This window comes from Struthio camelus, chromosome 6 (genome assembly GCF_040807025.1).
Source record: "Struthio camelus isolate bStrCam1 chromosome 6, bStrCam1.hap1, whole genome shotgun sequence".
In the NCBI taxonomy this organism is placed as follows: domain Eukaryota; kingdom Metazoa; phylum Chordata; class Aves; order Struthioniformes; family Struthionidae; genus Struthio; species Struthio camelus.
Genome location: NC_090947.1, coordinates 46,197,918 through 46,223,757, shown reverse-complemented (window position 1 = coordinate 46,223,757; position 25,840 = coordinate 46,197,918). Strand labels below are relative to the sequence as shown.

At 44.5% G+C, this 25,840-nt stretch overlaps 1 protein-coding gene across 5 annotated transcripts in view; it reads left to right on the top strand.

Annotated features, from left to right (window-relative positions):
- Positions 1 to 2,596: 2,596 nt before the first annotated feature.
- Positions 2,597 to 25,840, top strand: part of ACVR1 (activin A receptor type 1) — a 69,635-nt gene continuing 46,391 nt past the window's right edge. Inside the window, exon 1 of one of the 5 annotated variants that reach the window (XM_068949440.1) lies at positions 2,597 to 2,682. In XM_068949440.1, the coding sequence (XP_068805541.1) occupies positions 2,675 to 2,682 (8 nt within the window). In that variant the 5' untranslated portion in view covers positions 2,597 to 2,674. Of the gene's footprint in view, positions 2,683 to 2,882; positions 3,650 to 16,740; positions 16,761 to 17,045; positions 17,065 to 19,291; positions 19,521 to 25,840 lie in introns of those variants that run through there. The other 4 variants (XM_068949445.1, XM_009666526.2, XM_009666525.2 and 1 more) reach the window with 4 other exon arrangements.

Sequence of the window (25,840 nt, the reverse complement as noted above, 5' to 3'; positions counted from 1 at the left end):
ACACCAGCTGTCCCTTAGCAAACGATGTGTGGGTTACTCAGCTAATGACGGCTTCCAAGCTCAAGTTGTTCTACCAGAAGTAAAGAATAGTGGAAACTGGGTGGTGCAGAATGTTTCTGACCCCTGCAGCTCCTCGTGTTCCCTGGAAATCTTGCAACCTGTCATTAGGTAGCGGTGGCTTTTAATCCGGCAGTGTGCCCCTTTGTTAGGAGCTCTGGTAATCACGTGGGTTGCTATTTTCAAAAGTGCTTTAGGCTGTAAATAAGTAGCTGGATTTTCAGACGCGCTGGCTGTCAGCACCACCCATGGGGCCTCGCGGGGAGCTGGCGTTTCTGGGTATTTAACTGCTCGCTCAGGTGCTGAAATTCGTGTTTAGGTACCCAGCCTTTAGGCTTCTCTTCGGGAAAACGGTCCTTGTTCGATTTGTGTTGTCTCCTGAGGGACACCTACACATGAGCTACTTGAATGTCACATTCAGTTATTTGGCAGTACACTGTGGAAAATTACTGGTCTTGTACTGTTGAGCCAAACGTAGGCTTATTTGTATTTTTAAAGGCATTAATATTCCTTTCTCTATTTAAAACATTCCTGTTACTCATAATGAGTCAAATTCTGGCCGCGCTCAGAGGGCTCTGCAGAAGCGGGCCGTACGCACAGACACGTCTTGGGGTATCCTCGCTAAGCTCTTGCGCGCATCTGCCCTTTTCCCAAGGCAACGCGCATTCGCTTCCACCCTAAAACCATCGCTGCAGCTACTGCCCATGCATTTGGTCACAGATGTCGTGCCGTGCTGCCGCCCCTCGTAGTCCCCATCAAAGAAGCCTTCTCAAAGAAGCCCACGCCACTGCTTGGGAAGCACCAGAGACGTTGAGAGAAGATCAAAGTGCTTCCTCCGTAGCGGGGGGGGCCGCGTGCAGAGCTGGTGGACGCTCTCCTTCGCGGCCGCCCCTCGGCTCCCAGGGGAGCGGTCGAAGCGTCAAAACGCCGTGCGAGAAACTGGAAGGGGCAGAGTGCTCTCATGCCCTCCCGATTCGCCCTGCACGCCCCAGGCCCCGCGCCTGTCCGAGGAGCTGGCCGTCGCGGACTCAGGGTGGGACGGCGCGTGGAGCCGGAGCTCAGTGTCATCGGGGACTTCCTGAGGCGGTCTGTCTGCTCAGAGTTGTTCAGACTTGTTTAAAATGTCGGCTTTTGTCATGTCCCTCGTGTTTCACGGTGTAAGTGCTCTACTAATATTAATTAGATGCTGCTCTTCTGGACATTTGCTTCGTTCATCCGCCTTAGGAAGAAGCCGTGTTTTTTGGGGGACTTCCAGTGATGTTTATCTAGTGAAACTAAAGCAGTATTTATTGAGCCAGTTATCGAGCCACTATTTATTGAGCCAGTGCACACCCAGAAGAATCAAAATAAGGGTGTTTCTATTGTGGGAGCCTTAACGTGTCCGAAATTGGTGCAAAAGTTGCCTCTAGGCCAGCCCAGCATAAAGCAACTCTTCCCATCGCTCGTTTTTCTCCTCCGTCAGGTTTCGGGCTCCGAGGCGCTCTCAGAGCGATGACCCGGCGGCGTCACCGTCCCCCTTTCCTCCAAGTTTGGCTCCCCGAAGGGTGCCAGCGCCTGGGGGCAGCCGGCCCGCTCCGGAGGCGCCGGGGAAAGCCGCCGCCGCCCTGCGTGGCCCGTTGGCGTTTCGGAGGCGGCCTGCCGAAGCCGCTGCGGTATCTGAAGCCGGCGACGACGCGCGGACCCTCAGCGTGAGGGCGCTGAGGCCCTGCCGGGGCGACGCCGTTGTTTAACGAGAGAAACACTGAATTCCGGTTTCAAGTGAATGCAGCGGGGTGCGTCCGACACGGCCAAGGAACCACAGTGCGGGGGCTGCGCCCGGTGTTAACACGGAAAAAAGCGTTTTTGTCATTCACTGCTGGAGCAGGTTAAGTTTCTCCACAGGGCTTCGAGTTACTAGGCTGCCAAGGTTCTTCTTCGGGCAGGGAAAGAGTAAAACACGAGTTAAGTGGAAAAAAGACGAAGCGAATTTCTGAGGGGGGGAGTCACGTCACGTTCCCCGTGACCCAAACGTTGGCCACGGTCACCTACGCCAAGCCTGAGCGTCCCGGCGGGGGACGGCGCCTCAGACGCCGCCATCGCCCCCGCCAACACCCGCCCCGTGACGCACTTCCCCGACGCCTGTCAGCAGCAGCTGCGCCCCCTCCCGCCCCCGCCCCGCCCCCTCCGCCCGGCCCCGCCCCTCCGCCCGGCCCCGCCCCTCCGCCCGGCCCCGCCCCTCCGCCCGGCCCCGCCCCTCCGCCCGGCCCCGCCCCGCCCCTCCTCCCGGCCCCGGCGCGGAGGGGGGCGTGGCGCGGCGGCGGGCGGAAGTGACGCCATCACGGGGCGGGGCTACCGCCGCCGCGCCCGCCCTCCGTTTCCTGCCCGCGCCGCCGCCGCCGCCGTCGCCGCCGCCGCTGCCCCCAGCTGGGCCGGGGCCCGCCCCGCCCCGCCCCGCCCGCGCCGCCCCGCCCCGCCCCGCCCCGCTCTGCCGCCCGCCCGCGCTCGCCGCGGCCCTTTGTGCGCGTCCGCCGCCGGCGCCGCCGCCGCCGCGGGCAGACGGGCGGGGGCCGCGGGCAGGGCCGGGCCGGGCCGGGCGAGCGTGGCCGCCGCCGCCGCCGCCCCATGGGCGTCCGCCGCCATGAGGAGGTGAGTGCGGCCCCGGTCGGGGCCGGTCCGGGGGGCAGGGGTCGCCGTCGGTGCGGCGGGGCCGGGGGCGGCCGGTTGGCGAGGCCCGGGCCGCCTGCGGCGCCGTCGCTCCGCCCGCCGGGGCGACCGGCTCCGGGCCTGCCGCTGCCCCCCCCCCCCCCCCCCCGCCGGGGGTGAAACGCGGTGAGGCCGGGGGGAGCGGGGGCGGAGGAGGGCGCACCGGGGGCGGCCCGCGCTGGAAGCGGCCGGTTCTGGGCTGAGCCGACCTCTTGCGTTGGGGGAAAGCCCCCCCCCCCACCCGCTTTTACAATGGTGCATTGCATTTTTAGAAGAGAACAGGTTTTTTCGCGTGCCCGTGTCCAGCTCCCCGCGTGTTCGTGGTGTGCGGTGGAGCGCTCCTGCCGCGGATCTCAGCCTCTCCTTTGAGAAAGCGCCTGCTACAGCTCTGGCCGTCTGCTGGGCAACGGCAGACCTGTTCTCCAGTTCTCTTTGCTCTCCTGTAATAGAGCCTCTACTGTGGTTTGTGTGCTTCATTTCTGGAGGAACTGCAGTGACCTCCGACGAGTTCTGCCCAGTGCTGCTTGAGGAGTGCTGTTCTTTCCAGCCTTGACGTTGAAATCGCTGAAAAGGCCCAAATCCCAGATGTGAAAAGCTCGCAAGCGCCTTGCTGATTCCCTTGGTGGCCCAAACTCTTTTTGGTGGAGGTGTTATGGATCTGTTTTAGGGGAGCAAAAAGCTCCTGTGTGGACTGTGATCTCCCTCAGAAGTGTTAAAAGCGTGCAGTGTTTTCAGTGGTTTGACTTCCACCTCAGCGTGTGGTTTGCTAGAGTAAGAGTTGCGTTGCTCCCCTTCGCTGCGGTGGACAGGGACAAGAGCGTTGCTCCTTGACGGTGGCACAAAACTTACGAGTAGTTACCGATTGCAGATCTGTTCTCTGCTCGTTTGTCTTCCCACGCTTTAATGACAGGTATGTTTTATTTTGTCAGGTTCTGTCTCCGTTTCAGCGCCAACTTTAACGTCTGTTGCTGTGACTTGGATAATCTCTGCCACTATTTCAGTTCATACGTCGTCAGCTTTTACATAAATAATTGTAGCTAGGCCAAAACTGTAGAAGGTGAGGCTGTTCTTTAAACAAAACAGCCTGAGGGAGTAGAACTGTTGTATTTATTTTTAGCCTTAGTTTTAATTCTTATAACGTGTTTCAAAGTTAAAAGTTGAGAAAGGGAAGTCTTACTGTCCTGGTATTGATGACTTAACTAGAGACATCATTGACAGTTTCTTCATAAGTTCAATACTTATGTGCAATAGTTGTTGTTAACTCATTTTCTGATGACTTATACGTACTGTAAGGAGACTGGACCTGTTGAAATTGTTACCTAATGTTCATACTTTCCATAGAGAATACTATAGTTGCCGTAATTACTTACAAAGGAATTTGTGAAGACTTTAATGGTATCTGCAGAAGCTTAGCCCTACCCTCCATGGACTTCCCTCATAAAGTGTTGGCCATATTATCTTCCTGGATTTAGCTATTTCTCATACTTTCAGACGTGAGATCTGTGAATATGCACATTAGTAGCTGTATGTTTAATATTCTGATGTTTGTTTACCGTCTTCTATCTTAATGTATATTAAGTTGGTTACATTTTTTCTGGTGAGGTGGTCCATGTAAAGTTAACCTTTAAAACCATTTAGAAAGGCTCTTCTGGAAGAGAATACATACTTGTTTAAGGAGCTGAGGTGGAAGGGGAGGGCTAACTATAACTGTTTCCTGCAAAATTTATCTATTTTTAAGGCTAACTCTCCCAACGAGACTTAATGTCTTCTCAAGCCTACAGAGAGTTTCTTTGACTGTCTCGCTGTTCACAGGTCTGCAATGGTTGTGTGCAGTCTAACTGCAATCAGATGAGTTGGAGTGCAGGTGTAAGGGAAAATAAAGTAATATCTGGCCACTTTGGGGGAGACAGGAAGGCATGTGGCAACACAGCATGACATGATATCATTCTCCTGTTTTTCAGTCTGTGTCCAGCCATGAAGGAATGGAGACTTGTATCATCTTGCCAAAGCTGCAAGACACAGCAATAGCAAAGACATCAGATAGCTCATTTGGGAGGGATGCACATAAGTCTGGGAGAGGGATGAAGCTGACTTAAACAAAAAAAAAAAAAACCCAAACCTCTCTCATCTCCTGCCTTGTCCTTGCTTTGCTCTTTCAGCAGCCATGTTCTTCATGGGAAATGGTAAAGTAGTGTGGGCTCTCTATCAGTAGTAGAGAAGCTCCTTATGGTAGGGAGAGAAGATGGGTGGGGGAGACACCATCATTCTCTTCTGCCAGCTGATCCTATGAAGTGGTACTTCAATTGAAATGAGAGGCTGACACTAAACTAGGCTCTAAGGACACCCACTGTAAAATAGTTAGGCCCACTTTTTCCTCCTGTGGGCCTTCTTACCCCTCTCCCCCAAATACTGCAAATACTGTCTAAATTCATTCCTGTTCTTAGGTATTTGAAACTCTCAAATTGGGATCTCTGTGGTGTTCTTGTGCATTTTCTCTTCTACGGTGTTATAAGCAGGTTAAAAACTTAGTCCATTCATCTCTACAGCTGTATAGAGCTACTGAAGATTACAATGGTGGTGTTTAATGTAATAGAATTGTTGATCATCACTCTCTTCCATTTTTGTGTGCGAAAATTTGGGAATGTTCTTTGGGTTGGATTGTAGGTTGGCCTTAATAGCTTATTTGCTTTAGAACTTAAGGTAGACAAGACTGACTTGCTTTAAGAGCATGTGAGTTACAATGTTCTCCAACCTTATCTAAAAACAGACCTTTTAAATCCCACTCTAGAAAAATCCTTAATGTGTAATCTCTAAAATTAAGTCATTTACATCTTTTACATGCCTCTACATATTTGTAACATAAGGAATGGTAGTGTTTCTTAACAGTGTTGGGAAGCTGAATTCACAAAAGTGTGTTGGGAAGCTGAATTCACAAAAGTTTGAACTATTTTGAGATCATCAATTTAGAAAATGCTATTGACAGCAAAATATTTAATTTCATGGAAATGCTTTCAAGAAATTCTTTTAATTCTTGCCTTTTTCTTTGCTACACTTGCAGCCAAAACAAGGTTTTTGGGTAGTATTTTCAAAAGCATAAAAATGTAGGTGAGTATGAATAAGTAATTCTAATGAAAAAGTTTTTTGTTATATTGGACTATGAGCGTGCATGTGACCCAGTTTGAGCTGGTGGATGACCCTTAAAACGTGGTCTCTTGCAACTGTGCATATACAGTCCAGTGTTCATGGGTTTCTCTTTCAAAGTGACTTACACTTGTAAGTCTTACTGACATTCGGTACGTGCTTCTGAAATTTTACTTGCGTACACAAGAACTACAGCAAACTAGTTATGTTTATAAAGTAGTGCTGAATCTAACTTTTTACATTCATTCAGTGAGATGCTAACTGTCTTACAGAAGGAGCACCAAGAATATGTCAATATTACTGGTAATGCAAAAGAAGTAGCAATATATTTTAGAACTCTGTCTTCTTTGTTAGTAGTTCAGGTGCTGACTTTCTCCAGGAAAACCAGAAATGACCTTATGATTCACCTGCTGGTGAATAGTCAACATTAGGTACTGCATCACAGTCTTAACCAGTTATTATACGTTCCTGTCTTTAAACAGGGTTCTTTTGATCTGCTCTTTCACTTCATGTTGAATTCATCCTGGCTTTCGGTGCTCCACCTTGTTTGCTGAACCACTGCTGTCCATTAATATTGCCCTGTGGTGTAGTAGGTATGCTTGGCAGGCTGAGCAGATTATATATATATCTCCTGTTGGATCTAGGATTCTGCCTAGTTCAGATTAAAACATGTTTTGCATTCTTTATGCCTGCAAAGTAGTTTGCAACAAACCCTTAAAAACTAACTCCTCTAATGCCCCCAAGATAATTGTTGTCCCTCATCTCTAGTGATCATACGCCCGCCGTTCTGTTTTAGTACAGAGGCAATATAAGTCTCAAAGAAATTGCTCATCTCGGGGACAAGAAGCTCCCCTAATTACCTAATGTTCAGGACATATTTGTTTTACATGTTGGCTGTTCAGCCTTGTTCTACTAAGTTTTGCGACATGGTATAGATGCAGCGTGTCTAAATGAACTATGACTCTTCTGGGGAGAGAAATGTCTGAAGGGAAACGTTATGGAGGTCTTAAAGCATGAATACAATGTGCATAAATGGGAAGTCATGATTATACGTTATTTCTCATGATGTTATAGCTAGGGAATATTATGTGTAATCAGTAGTCAGCAGTTTTAAAATAAACAAAACAAAGTGTTTGTATGGTGCCTATTTAAGTTTTGGAATGATTGTTGTGGGACATTTGAGAGAGATTTTTTTCAGAAGGGAATTGGATATATTCATAGGTCCATGGGTGGACCATTAAACACAGTGGTCTGGGTGCAGTTTCTGGCTTGGGAATTTTTATCTGACTGATGGAAAGTGTGGGGAGGAAAGGGAGGAGAATGATCTTTGCATGCAATGCCCTTTTTGTGTCCGTCTAAGCCTCTGTTGCTGTCCTGCTTTGGAGTCGGAAGGTTACTGCTGAGTTAGGTAGACATTTCGTTATTTTTCTGTTTTTCCAGTTGACCTCAAGAAGCAGCTAAATGATAAAGCACTGATTTAAAAAAAAATGGCTTCTGTGGATGAGCATGTCTCCTTGTTGAAATGCTCCTGACTGTGTCAGATCGTGTTACTGTTCTGTTACCTGTAGTCTTTCTGAAAAGACACCTATGGAAGTGTCTCTAGCTGGCTGTAAACTAACTCAAGTCTCTTTCAGAAGAAGAAAGACTACAGCTAACATTTTTGCTGTTTTAGTTTAGTTTTTTTTTTTCTAACAAAGATAATTCATCTAGTTTGGTTTTTTTTTTGGAGGTGGGCCTTGGTTCTTCATTTGCATTCTCTGAAATGAGCAAAGATGGAAACAAGTGGTAGAAGGGAACACCACCTGCTAAAACCTAGGGTTTTTTTTCATGGAATAAGAGAGAATGTTGCAACTCTTAGTTTCTGTCCTAAATACCTAGAACACTCCTCTTCAGCACTCTGAAGACACAGCTAGACCTCAGGTGAATGGAACCTGGGAGGATTTTTTCCTAGTCTTTTAGCACAACGGCAGTTAGTTGTGCTCACTGGAGGTCAAATGTTTCTTCTTCTGACTACACGCTTCTCTTCTGCAGTTTGCTTGTTAGCAGGGAATCCAACACACCCCCCTTCTAATTGCAAGTCTGCTCTTTGTCTGGCAAGTATCCTGTAAAAGTCGGAGTAGGTTGGCAGCTTCTTGACAGCTGCCTTTGGCTGGGTGGATAGCTTGGAGGCGAGAAGTGGCTTCCTTTTGAAGTCCTGCAAGCTGCTGGTTGCTACTTTTATGATGACGTATGCTTCAGCAGGCCCTCCAAACCTTAGTCTTTGAATAGCCTGGGGTTCCTGGGTAAACAGTTTTATGCAGTTGGTGCTGTAGTTCCACAAACCCTTCTGTTGGATACTAAAGCCAGGAAAGTAGTCTTGCATTTCTCTCTCCATGTACTGTCTTTTATCTTGTTCTCGCATTTCTGTGGCTGTGTGGTGAACTGGGTAAGGGCGCTAGCTTGGTTACAACGAAGTCTGCCTTCACTGGAGTTATTCTAACCCGAATTAATTGCTGGTTCAGTTTTTGTGCTGGCGCTAAGGAGGGATCTCTGTGGGTATGAATGGTTGAGGAGGCAGGCAGGGCTTAATGTGTTTGTGAAAACCATTGCTTTAGTTGAGTATGTTGTAGGTGTGTTGACTTTCCTGGCTGTAACCAAAGATACTTTTCAGAATTCTTTGGCTCAGTTTCTGTTGGTGCCAGAGTGGATCTATTTTGGTCCCATGGAGGAATTCCTGTAGGTTTCTTTGCTGTTGTCTTTCACTTGGTCCTCGTTGCTGCATGAATGCATTTTTGAACGTGCAGCTCATGTCAGGATTTGAAAGGTCCACATGCCACAGTTCTGGTGTGGCTGCTCTAAAGCCTTTCTTGCCTTCGTTTTTGTTAGACTTGTGGTTAACATGGTAGCCAGCCCATCCTCTGCAAGACTTCAGTTATGATAGCAGACTTGCCTGCATTACTCATCCCTGTAGGATTAGATAATTTCCTACAATGTCAGTTAGTATTGAATTGGAGGCAGAAAAGATGAGATCTAAATCTCCCTAGGAAACAAATGTAAAATTAAACAAAATACGTGTTTGTATTAGACAGTTTAAAACAGACTGTGCTATTTAGGGCGCTCCACTGCAATAAAGTTGTCTCTTGTGTTTGTGTGGGTGGACTGGAACAATTAAGTCATTTTTAAGGAAGAATCTGGGGGGGGGGGAGAAAAGAAAAGAAAAGATAGTGGTTTGGTTTGAGAGAGAATAAATTGTTTCATGTGTTACGTTAGTGAGAGAGATGGTACCTTGCAGGTTATTTACTGATGATGAACATCTTGGCCATGTTGCGTGTTGAAACTCTTCTGGACTTCATTAGCCCTAATATTTTATTATGATTTTTTCATCCGTTAAGCAGTTACACTCAAGCAGCAGTGTAGACTGTAATTGCCTGGTTGAAGTTGCAGTTCTGTGTAGCAGCCTGCTTAAACACTGACTGGTTTTGGTCGCATGTGCTATGCAACTCCCAAACTGCAGAATGATTTGGCGACCTGTTTTATGTGGCCATCAGTCTTGTAGTGTTGTAATATTTGTGTGACTCCTTATTTTCTTGTGCCAGAATTAAAAGATTTGATGTGTAGTGCACTAGTCCGCATATTAAATTGGCTACTTCATATCTACCTAAGAGTCAAATTAGAATTTGAGTTGTGCATTGAAAAAAGCTATTTTGAATTTAAGTGCTGGCTTAACTTAAATTATAATGAAAATACTTTAGATATGCTGGTAGCTCATGAAACATACAGACACTCTTGCAAATGATCTAGTTAAAAAAAAAAAAATCCTTCATGCTTTTAATGAATGTGATTACAGTTGAAAAATAAAGTAAAAGAGTTGAAAGCACAGGCTGAAATTCTTCTCCAGATATTCATTCTTAAGTATTGAGCATTGATCTAAGCAGTAATTTTTATACCTCTTGACTTATATTTTTGGACTGGATCATAAAACCTGCATGCATAATGATTGCAGATGAAATTATGATGATTAAAAGATGCTTGTACAGCAATTTGCACTCTGGCTTCCTTTCCTCTCAAGGATAATAGGCGTCAATGTGGTAAGAGACCATCTCTGCTTCTCTGCTCTCCTTGATTCAGGAGCTGTCTTTGAGGAGTTAGCATAGGTTGATGTTTTTCTTCCTCTACCTATGGCCAGAATCCTTTTACTGAAATTTAGAAGCAATTTCAGTGCAGCCTAGCTAACTAAGCAGAAGCGTGTGTAGCAGCTCAGGTACGTGTTTTACTTTGCAGTTTTAATTTGCTACAATTTACTTGCGGGTTAAATTGTTTGAATACTGGCTGTCCTCCAAGACTCTTGCATAGTTTGACCCCATCTCTGTCCAGAAAGAAGGATGCAAGTTATTTCAAGTCACTGGGAAAGAATGAAATAGCTCCACTTACCAGACTGCAAAGAAACCTGGGATATGTTACCCCTCCCTGCAAATTCCTGCATCGTACATGTGCAGTACTGGTAAAGACATAGCTTGGAGTATGGCTAGTGGCTTCCCGTTTTCCCAGTGTGTCATAATTTGGTCTTTTCTGCATTTCTGTTCTCATACTTCCTCCTCCTCCTTACCTTTTGCTGTTGAGACTACATACTTTTTAAAAGTTCTTCCACAACTCCTCCTTGGCTTTGTTTTTGCTATTTCTTTTAACCTCAAATTAATTAATTGTCAATTAGGTCTTTACAAATGTGCCACGTAGACACTTTTGCGTGTGTTTTTTGGCCCTGCATGTTTGCATCAGCCTTTAGTAGAGAATAGCCTAAATGAACAACGTGTTCTGACTTGCCTAAACAATGTGGTGTTTTTTTCTGTCTGTGTAAGCTTTATACACACATGTGAGACTCATGTCCTTACCTCTGAAGGAAAGCTGTGCATAATTGTTCTGCAAACCCGTTCTAAAATCTGAAGCTATTTAGACCTTCACCTCCATACAAGTTCTTTATGACTCAAAGATTTTGAAGAATGATTACATTAATACGATTATTCCTAAATTATAAAGACCCAACCAGTATTAAAATATCTTTGAAAGAAATACAGTATTTGTGTCTTGTGCAAAAGTGTCATTTTTGTAAGTAGAACATTTTTTTGCTTCATCTTTTTATTAGGATTTGGTCCTGGATGTTGTTTAGACATTCCAATAAAACATTTATTGGCCTCTTAAATATGGCGGTGTCCAGGATTTTAAGAGAATTTTGTCTTGTTTTTTCCATTAGGAAGGGCAAAATGATATGCAGTTCATTTGGCCCAAAGACCAAACTCGCTTTTAGAAGCTGTCGGTTTTCTTCTTGTGCAGTTACTTGAATCTTTAGTGAGAGATTAGTGTTTTTTGAGCCTGCAGTGCAGTTTTCTGCCCTTTACAAAGGGTCCATTAGGAATAAAGCTTGCTTTATTCCTGATCTGGGAATTTGTAAAACTTTGACGTGTAGACCACGTATAATTATGTTGGTATAATTCCCAACGTGGATGCTCTTTATTTCTGAAGAAGGCCCTGTTGCATGCAAACAAGAGTATTGAAGGCCCAGAAATGTTAGCATTTGAATGGTTTTGGCTTAGCTTTGAAATGAATATCTACTGGATATAGAGCTCTGGGGAGCGGAAGAAAGCAAATGGAAGAGGTGAATTAACGTGAAGTTGTTCTGCAAGGCTAGGTGAATAGAGCCACCGCACATCAACACAATGGCTGATGAAGGCAGAAGAGAGATTGGAGAGCTTGTTTATATTTTGAAGCTATTGAGAAGTGAAGTAGATGTAATTCAGAGGCTGCTGTACTTCTGCACCAAGTCCTTTTTTGTAGACATTCTTACTCCGCAGCATGAGTCCTTTTATGGCTTAAATGCGTTTCCTGTGAGTGCCTGCACTACCCTAGCAAGGAATAGTGAGAACCCTTTCAGGCCGTTTTCTTGTGTAGACAAGCCTTCAATTTGCAGCTTTTGAAAGACCGCGGTGTTTCCAGTGCATGCTATTTTATCAAGTCTCATGATACTTGATGGGTTCTTTTGAGACTTGGTTGAAGAAATCAACAGACTTTCTCTTCAAAGAAGGAGAGAAGGGAGGAAGCAGATTTACAGTCTTTCCTGGCTGTGATGGAAAAAGGGGAAAGAGAAGCAAGTGCATTTCTTTGGGCAAGCGTGTGCCTTAAGATACCAGAAAGCAAAACACATCAGCCAAAGACACAGTTTTCTAGGGAGGGGAGGAACCTGCCTGATGACATTTGAATGCCTTCTTGCAGGAACACTGGGGCTTTATGCTTAGGGATGAGCAGTGAGAGCTCCCCAGTTATCTTGACGCTGCCTAGTTGAGAGTGTAACACGTGGTCTTTTTCCCCAAAGAGTTTTCTCTGTGCTCTTTTGGCTTCTGCAAGCTCGATAACAGGATAGAAATCTTTGTAGGATTACTTGATTGTGGAGCTTTGCAGCAGTTGGGGAAGTGAGGACTTTAGCTTTGTGGAGAGTCTGAGAGAGCAAAGGAGGCTCTGTCAGCAGGCTTTGTGGGAGATCTGGCAGAATAGTTGGCAAAGAGCGCTGCAAAATCTGGGTGAAGGTAACTGCCTGTGTGAGAAATGAGACGGGAAGCAGCCTGGAACTTGGAGAAGCAATGTTAGCTGCTTTGTGCAGGGTCTCCAGCTTGAAATTCAAAAGCCTGGGAACTCCAAGCAGCCCTAGCATAGGGGTCGCAAGGTGTGCAGAGAAAAGAGCTCATGTGCTGGTGGTGAAGGTCTCCTGTTTTCTCAGACCATTAAAAGATGAGAGTTTTGGGAACTTGAGTTAGAGTTTGACTGGCTTTTTTCACCAGACTTGTATAATTGGTGGGGGATGAGAGAGGAAAGTTGAGGCTAGCTTCTTGAGCCTCTGTATGTAATTGTGAGAGGTGTTAATGGCAAAAGGCCAGACGCATGACCGAGTAACCTACCTGGTTATGGATCCTGCTTATCAGCTGGCAGTTGGTGGTGTTGGATGCTATGCATATGCCTAGTCTTTTGTGCCATGGGTAGAACACAACAGTTGAAAACAATTCACTGATACTTTAGCTGGTGTGTATTATTTCATGTTTGTGTTGCAGTTCCTATGTTTTAGTTAATGCCTGCTCACTTGGTAATGTAGTCCCATGTTATGGCTCTTGGTGGGAAAACAAAACAAATGTGTTGGCAGTAGATTGCTTGTTGGATTCAGCATTGCCTCACCTGAACGATTCCTAGTAGCATGTGCAATGACTGGTGGGGTGAAGACTGTGGTTAACAGCTGCCTGTCGGTGGGAGGTGCAGGAGAATTGCTCCAGCTGCAAGACGGCTTGAGGCCTCCTAGTCTCCCTTGTGTGGGCTGTGCTAGCGATCACCAAGCTGCAGAAGGGTCAACTTCTTTTAAGGCACCTCCAAGGAGTAGGGCTCTGCAAGCATCTGTTGAAGTACATACATGGTGGTGAAGTGTAATTAGAAAAGGTTTCTTTCTAAAATGCTGATTGTTCTCCTCAGTTCAAGAAATATAAACCCTCCTTTCCCCCAGCACCCCCCCTTCCCCCCCCCCAGAAAACAAAACAAAAAAAAGAGGCCATTTAGCTGTGAAGTAAAACCTCTGTTTAAGGCTTTGGTGTGCCAGTGAAGTGTAAAAATCTATTAAATATATATATATTTTTTCCCAATCAAAGTTTAGAAAAGTTCCTCCAGATTTTTTTAGGGCTTTCGTGTGCTCATTGGTCTAGTTTCCATCCCACAGGTGTGTTTAGGGGGGGTGTGTGTGTGTGTGAAGTGCATAAGTAATTTTTTTTTTTTTAGTTTCACGTTTGTGCTTAGCTTTTTATTGGAGGTTTGCTCACTCTGTGCTGCGCTCCAGAGGACTGTGCGAAGATGCGGCGCTGCCTTAGAAAGTCTCGTATGCCCTCTTTCAGCAATACTGAAACGTTTGAGGAGGATGGAGACGGATGTCCCAGATTCCATCCACAATGACATGTTAACTCAAAAATGGGTTCTCTCAAAAAAAACTCAATGCAATTGTTTGCTAAATGTTTTTTCTTCTTTGGCTCTAGTACCTGTAGAGAAAAATATGCTTAGTTTGTTGAAGACCCTCTTTGTGTAGTAACTATTGTTCAAGAAGGCTACAGTAGCTACTGTGCTAATAAGCATACCACACCAAGAAAGAAGACTTGTATGGCCACCCAGGAGTTGTAGGTTAATACTAGTAATAAAGTAAAATGGCTTTTTTATGTACGGTTCTATCAGTTCCCTGAGAGCCTGAAGAAACAGTTAGGTGTCTAAATGGTAAAGGTAGAATTTGTTGATTCTTTGATCCTGAAAGACCTTTTTGAAAAAAAAAATCATATCTTTTATTTGTAATATCGAAATTAAAATAATTGAGTGTAGTAAAGATTTTTCATGTGGCATATACAAAAAATACTTTAGCATTTAATTTTTTGCTCTGAATTGAGTTTAAAAACTGGAAGGCTAATGTTTAAACCTCTATGGGACGATTTCAGGAAAGAGATGAGATTTGAATCCCTGAGCTGAGCTGCCTGTGAAGAGATACTCAGGCTGCGATACTGAAGAAATACTCTACCTTTGCTATTGCACATTTAAAGTATAAAAGTTAATAGTAACCTAGATGATTGAACTCTTTTGGGTATAGCTTAATTTACATTTGTTTGCATGTCGCTTTTTATTTAAATAAAAAAAAAAAAAAAAGCACAGCAAATTGTGAATAAAGGTGACTAGATGCTCTCCCTGCCCCCATGGAGGTGATAAAAGGTAATTAAGTGCTCCTTCCCAATCTGTGACATTTCTAAGCGATTGTAGTGAAATCGTTTAGAACAGTACACAGGCGGACTTGTACCAGCTGGGGAAGGAAATGAGCCCTGGGTAGCGGTGGCGAGCTGAGCGCCTGCAGCGGGCCGTGGGCCGGTCCCGGCTGCGCTCCCCCGCCGGGGCTGGGGGCAGCTCCCACCCCCCCCCCCCCACTCGAGCTTGCCACCGCCTTGTTTCAGAGCTGAGGAGTCAGCTGGGGGCTCTGGAGGCAGAAAAGCCTGTTTTCTTCTGATCCACGAACAGAGAAGCAAGGTGACCTAGGCTGCCTCCCCCCCCCCCCCCAAGTCAACCAGATCCGCTAGCTTTTATAGTTAGTTTGGTGCGCTAGCTGCAGGTGCAGTGTCCTTTGTCTAATAAATTGGCTTTAATGGCAGAATGTTTTGGTATTTTTTTCTTCCATCACTGCCATAAGCTTGTATTTCAGTAGAAAGTAGATTTTGACATTTTATTTGTAACATAATGCATAATCAAATATATCACTCTATTACAGTAGAAGGTAAACTATAAAAATTAGAAACCTGAGTTTCTGGGTATTAAAGTAGAGGCGTGGAGCTGCTTTGCTCCTGGTTAACGAAATTTATCAAACGCGGCGTAAAGCACCGTTTCCTGAGCAGCTTGGTCCACGCTGCCCTGGTGGTGAAGCCCTGCCCCGTCCCGCGCTGTATGCTTTTAGGCACAGCGCGCGCTCCGGTTGATCTCTTGCTGTCTCTTCCCACACATGCTTTTTAAATCCTTTTTTTCCTGGAAGAGTAGCTCTCAGCTGAGGTAAGCAAAGACTTGCAGTGGTGGCTTTTGGGGGCTGTCCCTCCCCAGTATCGCAGGCCAGCGCAGCAGGTTGTCAGCAGCAGTCTCCAGTCTCTTCCCTTCCCTTCCATCCCCTGCTGTCTTTAACAAGACTGTCTCTTCTCCCGTGAAATGGTTGGTTAAAGCCTGCATGTACTTAAAAAGTGTGTTCACTTATGTTGGACAGTAATTAACTTTTCTTTAGAAAAAACAGAATCAATTTTACAACTGGATTTGCACATTTTTGTATAAATTGTGACTCAACTCGGTAATTTAAACCGCTTTAATTACCATTGAACCTGGAAGTATTTAAACACATGCCAGAAATTGAAATGAATAGTTCACCTGCGCAAATGTAAAATGCTATTTAAAAATTTCTGTAGGAAACCTAGGTAATATTCCAAATAGTATTTTCTTGACCTTGAATTTTGCTTAGCTTTTCTTTGAATCATTATGCTAATATAATATTACTCAGGGTTTATTTTGCATTTCTATAGCTACTTTTTCCCTGGTAGTAGCACAAAGAAACATCTATCCTGTGCTGAGCACAGAATTCCCTATTCAGCAAAGTGGCTGCAGGAAATAGAGAGTATGGCTGTGTCCAAATTGGACACTGTGCAGATTTACCCGACATGCTAACTGAGAAAGGTCTGGGGTCTAAAGTGCTTTGAAATAGTAGGTCACTGTCATTTTATGCATTTCTAAGCTTTTTGAATGTGGGGGGTGAGACAGGAGGAAGCGGATGAAGATGGAGTGAAGTCTTAAGGAGTGTGGAGGGTCGAATAAAAACCCCTTTACTCCCCTAGAGGAAAATTTCTGTAGTGCTAGCGGGGTATAAGTTGGGGCAGAGAAAGGGAGCAGTCAAGTAAGAATGGAAATACTCTTCATAGTGCTAAAATAACTCTGGGCAGTGTTACTTGCCTGTAGGCAGCTTGTGCAGAGTGGCTGGATTTTCAGGTGGCCAGGGATTGTTTTCACCCGTGGAGCAGTGCAGAGCTGCAAAGATCCTTTGCGTCTACAAATCACCCTCTGAGTTGCTTGTTTGGCAGCTTGCCTCTGGGAAGTTTACCCCAAAATTATTTCGAAGCCTTTTGATTTCTTTGCAGTTCTGCTCTTGGGAACCGTGGCATTGCTGGGTTTTGTCCGATGGTTCAGGCCGCCTGCTGTGAGCTGGCGCTCCTGCCAGTGCCTGAGTAGTGCTGTGATGGCGGGAGAGACTCTTACAGAGGCGTGACAGCAGCTCCTCTGCTGCCTTCTGCTCTTTCCTCCACAGCTAGGCTTTACGGTGTCAGGTGAGCTGAGGCTGTGCTTATGTGATCAAGCACAGATCATTGAGCAGTCTTTGCTCAAACCGATGTTCTCGGCCGTTTGTGGACAGGAATGGCCTTAGGCTCTCTGGCTTGCATGTGGTGCTAAGTTGTGGTTGTCTACCTCTGATCGTACAGAGACATAAGCGTTGCAGGACGTTGAAGAAAACAGACTGAATATACAAATGGGATATGTGGTAGGTTAGTTTAATCACTGCTCGAGGAGGAGAACTGGAAGGTAATGTACAGTTGCGAGTCCAAAAATATGTGACCCTCTAAACAGCTGCAGGTAAGGAGTCATCTTTCTGTAAAGGACTATTGTTTAAACATCTGTTATTGGTGGTTATGTTTCTTACAGCAGTGTTTTTAAAAATCTCCACATCAGTGTTAACTTGTCTAGCGGTGCTTCTCTTGCCTAAAATGCAGATGCTATGTTGTTTAACGTTTAGTGTCACTGCTGAAGACCACAGCTGATGCCAGCCTGACTGGGCTTGGTAAAACCTGTGGAGAAAAAATGCAATGGAAAAAGGTGCTGATCTCAGCTACAAAGAACAGAGCTAGAGATCATGCATGGCATTCAGTTATAAAAGCTACTTAAAGCGTCAGTGTGGAGAGAGGTGGGGGGAAATCATTTGGCTCTCATCTTAGTCCTCTGCTGCTGAGGTACCATGAGCGAGATCTGACCCCAGGCTCCAAATTTCTGCCAGTTACACAGCTGCAGGGGTAAGTGTTTCTGGCGGTGTTCATTGTTACCCCCGTAACTTCCTTCTGTAGAATTAGCACGTGTTCAGTCTAAACCTTTTGTGAGCAAGGTGCCAATGTTTGAAAATTGTCTGCTGTGTAGAGTACGTGACATCATCTAGTAGAGAAGGGGGAGTTCAAAGAGAAGGTGGCCAAAAGGAGCGTATGGACCCCAAGACAGTTGGGGAAGGTGAAGGGTGGGGGAGGTACCAGAAAATGAAGTGAAAATGATCGCTTTGAAAGACTTGGAGTGAGTGAAAATGATCAGGGTGATAGTAGGAGAACAGAATAAGAAGGGAAATCAAAGTGCTTTGTTAATGAAATCATTTATTGCACCTGAAATTTGTCTAGCTACAAAAATTTAGTACGTTGCCATGAGCTAGGTATTAGAAAATGCTGCATTGCTCTTCTAATTGGGGGAAATTCGAAGTGGCAGGTTTTGTCTGATCCTATGAATTGCCTTTTTTTGTTTGTTTGTTTTAAATCTGATCAGCAAACAACTTGCTGTCGACTGATTTGTGAGTCTCAAACTTAGCTAGCTCAATTCTTGATTCCCGACGCTCTGGGGATCCTTGAGGATTATTGGATGCCTTTTTTTTTTTTTCCTGAAAATTGTTAGCAGGACAGGAGAGAAGTCCCTTTCATCAGGTGACAGTAAGCTGGTTCAGGCCCAGACCTCCAGTACAAATGAATGCAGTCTTATCCGTGTCTGTGGCGAATGTTACACAAATACAAGACAAATGACTGTTCCACGGTTTAGCACGGGTGAATTGTATTTTTCCTAGCTCAAATTGTCAAATAAGTTCCTGTCATCCAGCCAATTCGAGACGCTTTAGAGAGATTTTAGTCAGAGTTATTGATGCTGAATTTATTTATTCAGCTCTAATCTCTTCTTGTGCCCGACAGTAGTTAGCTTTCTGTGGAGCAGGGGAGTGCCTGACGTGCAGATTGGGGAGCTGGAGAGGCAGGGGCCGTCGCACAGAGCGGTGCCGCGTTTCTGTTCCCGGGACTGGCGGTGTGGGGAGGCTGTCGCAGGCTTTGTCAGTGCTCCGAGTCCTGTTGCTTCACACGCACCCATTTTAGTTAATCCTTTTTAAAATGAAAATGGCTACTAAGTTAGTAGGTGCCCTAGGAGTAGTCAACAGCCGGATGTGAAGCAAAAATCTGTTACAACAGTAGTAGTTTCTCAAGTGTGGCATAGAGGCTTTTTGTGTGTTTTGAGAAGCAAATTAGCATTTGAGTGTGTGCTGTGGTGGTTTCCCTGAGGTTGACTGAAGTTGGCATGAGACGTCTGTTTGAAGCTGATCTTCATTGCTATGAGATTTTATTAAAACAGTTGCACAGTGTAATGGTTGGCACTCTGTCCTTCCTATTGAACAGTCTCCATCGTGTTGCAAGTGGAACTACTTTAATTGGCTTCCACTCAGCATTATGTTAAAACTCTGCTGCTGGATGTAGGAATTCATGACATATGTTTTGTTTTTTCCTGAAAACATACACTTTATTTTGCTTTGGTCATCCAAATTCATTTTATGTGATTGTCAGATGGAAAAAAAAATACTGCGTTTGGCAGCATTTCAACGGCAAAGCAGCTTCCTGCAGCCCAGGACTATAAACTGTATAATTTGTCCACGGAGGCCTATGCATTATAGAAATGAAAATTCCTTCTCTGACAGTATTCATTGCTTAGCACACAGCAATTTGGCTGTCAGAAACAGCTGGCACAGTGGGGTGGGACAATAGGAAGGGAAGAGAAGGAAGTGCTTACTCAAAGCGCCCACTGCGAGGATCAGGTTTCGGAGTCTGTCTTTACCAGCAGACAGCTCTACGCGGCGAGATGCAGCTTCGTGTCTGAGCAGGAGCCTGTGGCTCAGACAGTAGGTGTTTCTGCTGAACAATGGGTGGAAAAAATCTGTGCCGTGATCTCCCAGCCCTGCCTTTCCCTGAGCCTTAAGTGAGGCTGAATGCGCTCTCTGTCATGCGGAGCCAGGCATTAGGCTGGAAGTAAGTCCTTTTTCAAGGTTAGGTGTGTTTTCTGTTGGGGTGATGACTGCAGTTTGGGGGGGGGGGGGAGATGAGAAACAAACAGGAGAGTATTTCTTTTGGTGGGAAATGTTAAATTCGTAACTCTTCAGTATGATAGCTGGTTAGAAAATAACCAGTAGTTATGACCTCTGTTAATTAACTACTACGAGTTAAATAAATGCTGATGGAGAAACTAGTCTGTGTTTATTTGGCGTGTCTTTCTCCAGAAGAACAGAGTGGTGCTAGTTGGTACATGCTTGAATTCTGTGCGTGTCTACAGCATGGTTTTGTGGTTCTTTCTCTGTATTGATTTTCATGATTCACTGAACACGATCTAAGCAAAAAGTTTACCTAAATGACACTGGAGACAGCTGTCTGTTGAAGAGGGACACGTGTGCTGAAATGATGCCGTTTTTTTTTCCCCCCATTACTTCATCAAGTAACACACACCACTAATACTTATTTGTGTTTGATTTCCTTTTCTAGGTCACTGGTATCTCACCTTTATCTTTTGTTTAAAGAACTATGCTAAATTCTTACTCTAAACTTTCATATCAATTTTGTTCCTGTTATTTTTCTGATAATCTTTTTTTGTGGTTATTTTGAAGTTGAAAGAATTTTTGCATTGTGTTTGAGATTGTGTATGAGCAACTCAGATTTTCCTGAGAGCTGTGTTTGAAGGTACATATGGGAAATGTGGATAAAAGAAGAAGCTTGCAGTGTTCTGGAAGCTGGTGTGTAGCTTTTTCCAGTTTTAATCTGTCTCCTTTCTTTGAATGGCAAGCTGAAGTTCCAGATGTTGTTTTGGCTTGCAGATAGCGAATGGGGGAAAAAATAAGCGTTCTTAACGTTAACAGAGTCAGACTGGCTGCTCCTGTACTGACAGGAAAATGGAGAGAGAAAAACTCCATTAATGGTGCATGCGCTGACTTAGTAGCCAATAAAACAATGCCGTCTTCACTGGATATAAGTCCCAGATTGGCAATGATCAGTGCCAACTGCAGGAGGAGACAGCTGCAGAGACCAAGAAGTATTAAAGTAAAACTCAACATTAACTTATTCAGATAGCAGTGGGATTTTGTTCAAGTGTACAAGTCAGTTCCTCTACCTGTCTCTTTTTTCAATTAAAAATTAATTCTTAGACCCCTTCTCTCCTCCCCCCCCCTCCCCCAAGTCCTGCTTATTCACCTCCTGCAGGTGACCATGGATGTTGGGTGGAGATGCAAAGCTGGCCATGAAGCAATGTCAGTAAGTCTGAACTGAAAATATGCTTTCAGGGTCAGATGGTCTTATGGCTGTAACTGCATCAGAGTTTTGTATTTGAGCACCAATGTATTTTTTTGAAGGAAAACCTGAGTGTTTTACTGTGAGTTGTAGAGTGGTTTGCGCATGCATATACTGGATTTCTTCTGGAGGAAACTGAACTGGAAACTCCATTTCTGATTTGTACCGAACACGCTGCATCCCAAAATGGGGATGTAAGGGCCTGAACCAAGGAGTATTTCTTTGGATGGCTTTGAGCCACATGTGGTAGCAGCAACTTTCAGTCAAGGGACCACACTAAAATCTATTCAGAAGTAAAACTCTTGAGCCTTGTGTTATGTATTGTGGCCAGGAACACCACTTCCTCTACCAGTCTGCAGATACGTGTATTGGATTCTGTAGGTTCTCCATGTTATATCATACTAAATACATAAATTTGATCTTTGTTATTTCTTTTCCTGGCCTGTTCCTCCTGTCCCATCAACTCCTAAAATGTTTGAGCTGTTTGTTTTTAAATGATATCTGCTGTTCTAATTATTTCTTCCTTAAAAATGTAAATTTTTTTTTTTTTATTGCTGAGAGTAAAAAATGGAAGTTTCTGGTCAGTTGGCTACTTACCCCATCGTCTGTCCCTTCTAGTATGGTATAGTTGTCCATTAGATTTTTTTGACCTCACAGTTATAAAAATACTTAGTTCACTTACGCTGTTTAATACTGTAAAGCTAAAAGTTAATAGTGCTGACACTGACTCATGTAAATCATAGAGGAGCCAAGCTGTTACAGCTCTTCTGGTATCTGAAGACTTGTCTGTGTTTGACTGCTGCTTAGAATTGGGAAAGCTTGTCTACACCGCAGTTTGTGTACTTCATTGAAACAAGGGTGGGGTTTTCTGTGGGGTGTTTTTTTGGTGAGTATTGATGGAACAGGATAAGAGACACTTGGAGTGTGTACAGTCGTAAGCAGTTGGATGTGTAGGTTAAGGTGGATTGGGATTGTAATGATTTAACCCATTTTGCCTTGTTTTTGCAACAGAGGTGGGAGTGTGTGCCTCCCACAGCTGGTTGGTTGTGACTGTGTAAGCACTGCCTGATGCTCCAGAAACACTATCCTTAGAAATCCTACAGGAGTGGGATGTAGGAAAAGCTTCAGAGTAAAAGGGCTGTTGCAACCCTTTGCTGGAGATGAAGATGCAGAAAGAGTACGTGGGTTTAGCAGCCTCCTGCTTGCCTACCTTTGTGCAGCTCTGCATTCCTTGGCTCAATTGCCTGGAGGCAGTAGTGGGGTGTCTTGGTCATGTAGTTTATGATTCAAGCCAAGCTCAAATGTTTTCATGCCCAGTCTGGCCTATTTTCTGAGGGTGGTTTTAGATGCCTCAGTCCATTTTATTGCGCTTTCCTTAGCGTCTAGTCCAACTGAAGTTAAGATGGTTCCTGGCCTAACTGAACGCTTGTAAGCAGACGTATTAGCTGCTGCTTTATCTCAGCAACTGTGTTCCAGTTACCCAAAAGCCTAACCTCGGAGCTCTCAGAGTTAAATCCACGCTGGTGAGAACCCAGGGTTGCTGGTAGTGGTTGTTTCTTCTTTCTTGCTGCAAAACTTTCCGCTTAAACTCGAGTCTATTTGATGCCCGTGAGGTAGATGAAAAACTGACAGATACCTATGGAGGTAGAATCTGGCCTTGCTGATCTAGCTTTGCATTTCCACTAAGCAGTAATAAGGAGGCGGAAGCCTTTTAATATTGACTGGTAGACCTATTCACCAGTATTATCAATGGTGCTGGACAGGCTGGTTATGAAAACTTTCCAGGGCATCCAAAATTTGCTTCCTTGTGGATTTGTCATTGATCTTTGCCCCTTTTGTAGGAATGGTTTCAACAAAAGGTTATTTGGAGGAAGTACATTCGCTCCTATAATTTATGCACTCTCATCTCGGAGGAAAATGGCTTTATGCCATATACTTCCTGGCATTGAAAAGTCGCTTGGATGGACCCCTACTCTGTCTGAATTTATGCTGTCTTTTGTTCTGCCGTATTCAGAATGGTTTCTTACTCCTTCTTGTCCCATTAGTTAGTTAGAAGGGCTCCTGATCCAAAGGGCACTTCCTTCTTCGCTTTCAGAAGCACTTCATAAAGGTTATTTCTGACTGCTTCTTGCCTTCTGTCTGTTACCCTAACAATCATGGCTGGATCCTGTATGTTAATGCTGAGCCTTGGGAATTGCCAGTGGATGTATGTAATCAGCTCGCTTTGATCAAGAGAGTGCTTATGCTGTTTTGACTTAATTTCTACGTGATCATGAACGAGTTGCTCTGTGAGCTGGTCCTTCATTCAGAAATCCAGAGCTAGACTTGCCCGTAAAGAGGGTTTTAGCATGTTTCTCACCTCATATTTGCAGTTGGCTAGAAGTATGTGCAAGGTCCTTCACTCTCTCAGGTGGTGAACAGTCGATTGGTTGATTTTGATATCTCTAAGGGCAATTAAAACAAAAGTCTGGATAAATATATGGAACAGTTTTCTGAAGATAAACAAGTGCAGCCAGGTTTAGCAAGGCTGTGTAGGATGTATAAATGTGAAAGCTCACAGCTAGATGGATGGAAAGGGAATGCGTTATCACAGAGCTCTAGGAAGTGTCAGAAGCATACATATTGGGAATATGCTTGAGTGAGGGAGAGGTGAGAAGACCCCCAGTTATTAGACTGAGGGTTGGATAGTGTGGTAATGACAACATGTATTGTGACTAGGAAAGGATAATTCCTTTCACCAGGAGGGATACAAATAGAAAGAACTCTTTGCCTGTAAGAGCAAGATGAATGTGGCTAAAACGGCAATCACCGAATGCCTAGGTGCAGTAATTTGGGAAGGAAGAAAGATCTGAGTAGAAAGCTCAGGCCCTTTTTGAAAGGTAGCTGATTTAGCGTTTGTAGGTGCGACTGGCGCAGGCATGATTTGAGAGGAACGGAGATGGAGACCGTGGTGGAGCTTCATGAAGTGTCAAATGAAGGGAGGACAGTTTGCAGGGTGCATCAAGGGAATGGGACTAGACCAAGGGGAGAGGATTAACAAAAGAGCTAGATGGCTCATGAGGGACAGTGAGAACAGAGTTAGGGTAGAGCTGTGGTGTGAATGAGAACAGAAGTAACTTTGAGATTAAAGGCAGTGGTGTGGGAGGGACAGAAATCTTGTTGGAGAGTTCTAGGGAGGAGAAACTGAAACACTGTTCTCTGCCTTATTAGCTCTTTAAACTCAGCTGTGAGTTACATTCATCTTAAAATGAAGACTGCACTTCACTGAATCCGGAAACGTGATACTTGAAGTTCTGTATGCCTCTTTTGTGGTAGTGTTCAATTTGCATAATCTCACTGGAAGAAGGAAGATTGGGGCTGTGGAAGAACCTCAGATAGTCCTAGGGCCAGTGCACCTACCCTGAATTGGTCTGCTTTGAAGCAGGAAAATGGACCACCATGCCTGTAATGTAATTTGATCTTTTCTGTACTTCATCTTTAAGAACAGAATAAGATGGCTCTGGCCTGTCCAAACAGGCAAGACCAAACTGTAGAACAATATTGTTAAAATTCTGTGGTGGGGTAACATAATCTCTGAAGAATTTTACTTGCTCATGTAGCTGGGTGTTTCCTTCTTTCTCTGGATTGCCGATTGCACTCTGCTTTTTGTACTCCAAAAGAATAGTTAATGAAAGCATCTGATGAAAGAAAAGGATGTTCAGTGACACGTGCCTATGGAGTATTAGGAACTTCTGTTCTCAGTCTGATTGCTCTAAAAATATTTTCTTAATTTGTATTCTGCTTCCCTTGGCTTGCTGACACTTTGGAGCAGTTAAGCTTTAAATGGCAAACAAGTGCCTGACTTCTCTCCTATCCCTTGACCTCTCTTACTTTATAGCAACCCACTGCTCGTGAAGAATGTTATTCTAGTCCCACCGTAATCGGTTATAAATGAGCCAGAGGTGTAAAGCCTGATTCCCAGAGAGCTTTTCCCAGGGTCGTTTCTCTCTTCCTTGCCCCTTCCCATTGAACAAGAAAGGGCACACTTTTGTGGCCCGTCCTGTAATGCTTCGGAGAGCCGTACACCTCAGCAGCTTCCTTTTCCATTTGTTAACTATTGTGTATTATTGCTGTGTACACCTCGCTCCCCTGTCCTGCTTGTTTATATATCTAGTGGCTTTACTTAACAGAACATCGGTGTGTTTGCTGAGTCATGCTGCAGTTATAGGATTCTGCCAAAGCAATGAAATGGATAAAAGCATATTTTGAGCAGATTTTCATCAAAATGCCATGAATTGCATTCTGGTTAGGATGCTTGTACTAAGGGGGATCAGTATTCTTGTGTTAACTTTCTAGGCCCCGAGAAAATAATTGTAGAAGTTCAGATTTGTGCAGGCTGGTGCACAAATCCCTGCTGGGATTATGGGTGTGCAGATGAAGTTTGTTACTGGTGGCGAAGGACTTAGATAAGGGGTCATTGCAGGGGCTCCGTCCCTCCGCCGTGACCGAGTGCTTGGAGTAGCATTCCATGAATTCACTTACCCGCTATTAGGCTCCAAATGACCCAGCCTGATAACATCAGAGGCTGAAAATAAACATTTGCACCTTTTAAGGTCTCTGCATATGTGAAAACACAGAACTCGCCCGTAGCGAGATACTGCTTAATTAGTACGTCTGTCGGATCTAAGCTATGTTTACCTGTCAGTTAGGCTTGCCACGGAGTGAGAGTGAGAGATGGTCTTTAAATACAGTTCACATTATATAATCAGACCCTAGCCATTAAACTAAAAAAAGACCAAAAAAAAAAAAAACCCTAAAATTAAGCAGTGGGGGGTGTGTGTGTGTGGTTTTTTTTTTTTTAAACTTTTGAGACTGGAGCTACAGGCTTGTTTTCAGGAAAGTTTGGCTCTTTTGTTTGTTTCGGGAATGCTGGCTGAAGAGTTCTGAGAAACTTTTGACAGGCTCTTGGTATATTATTTTAAAAGTTAATGGAAAGCCTTTAAAGTCCTGGTTTTAAATTAGTAATTATTGAACTC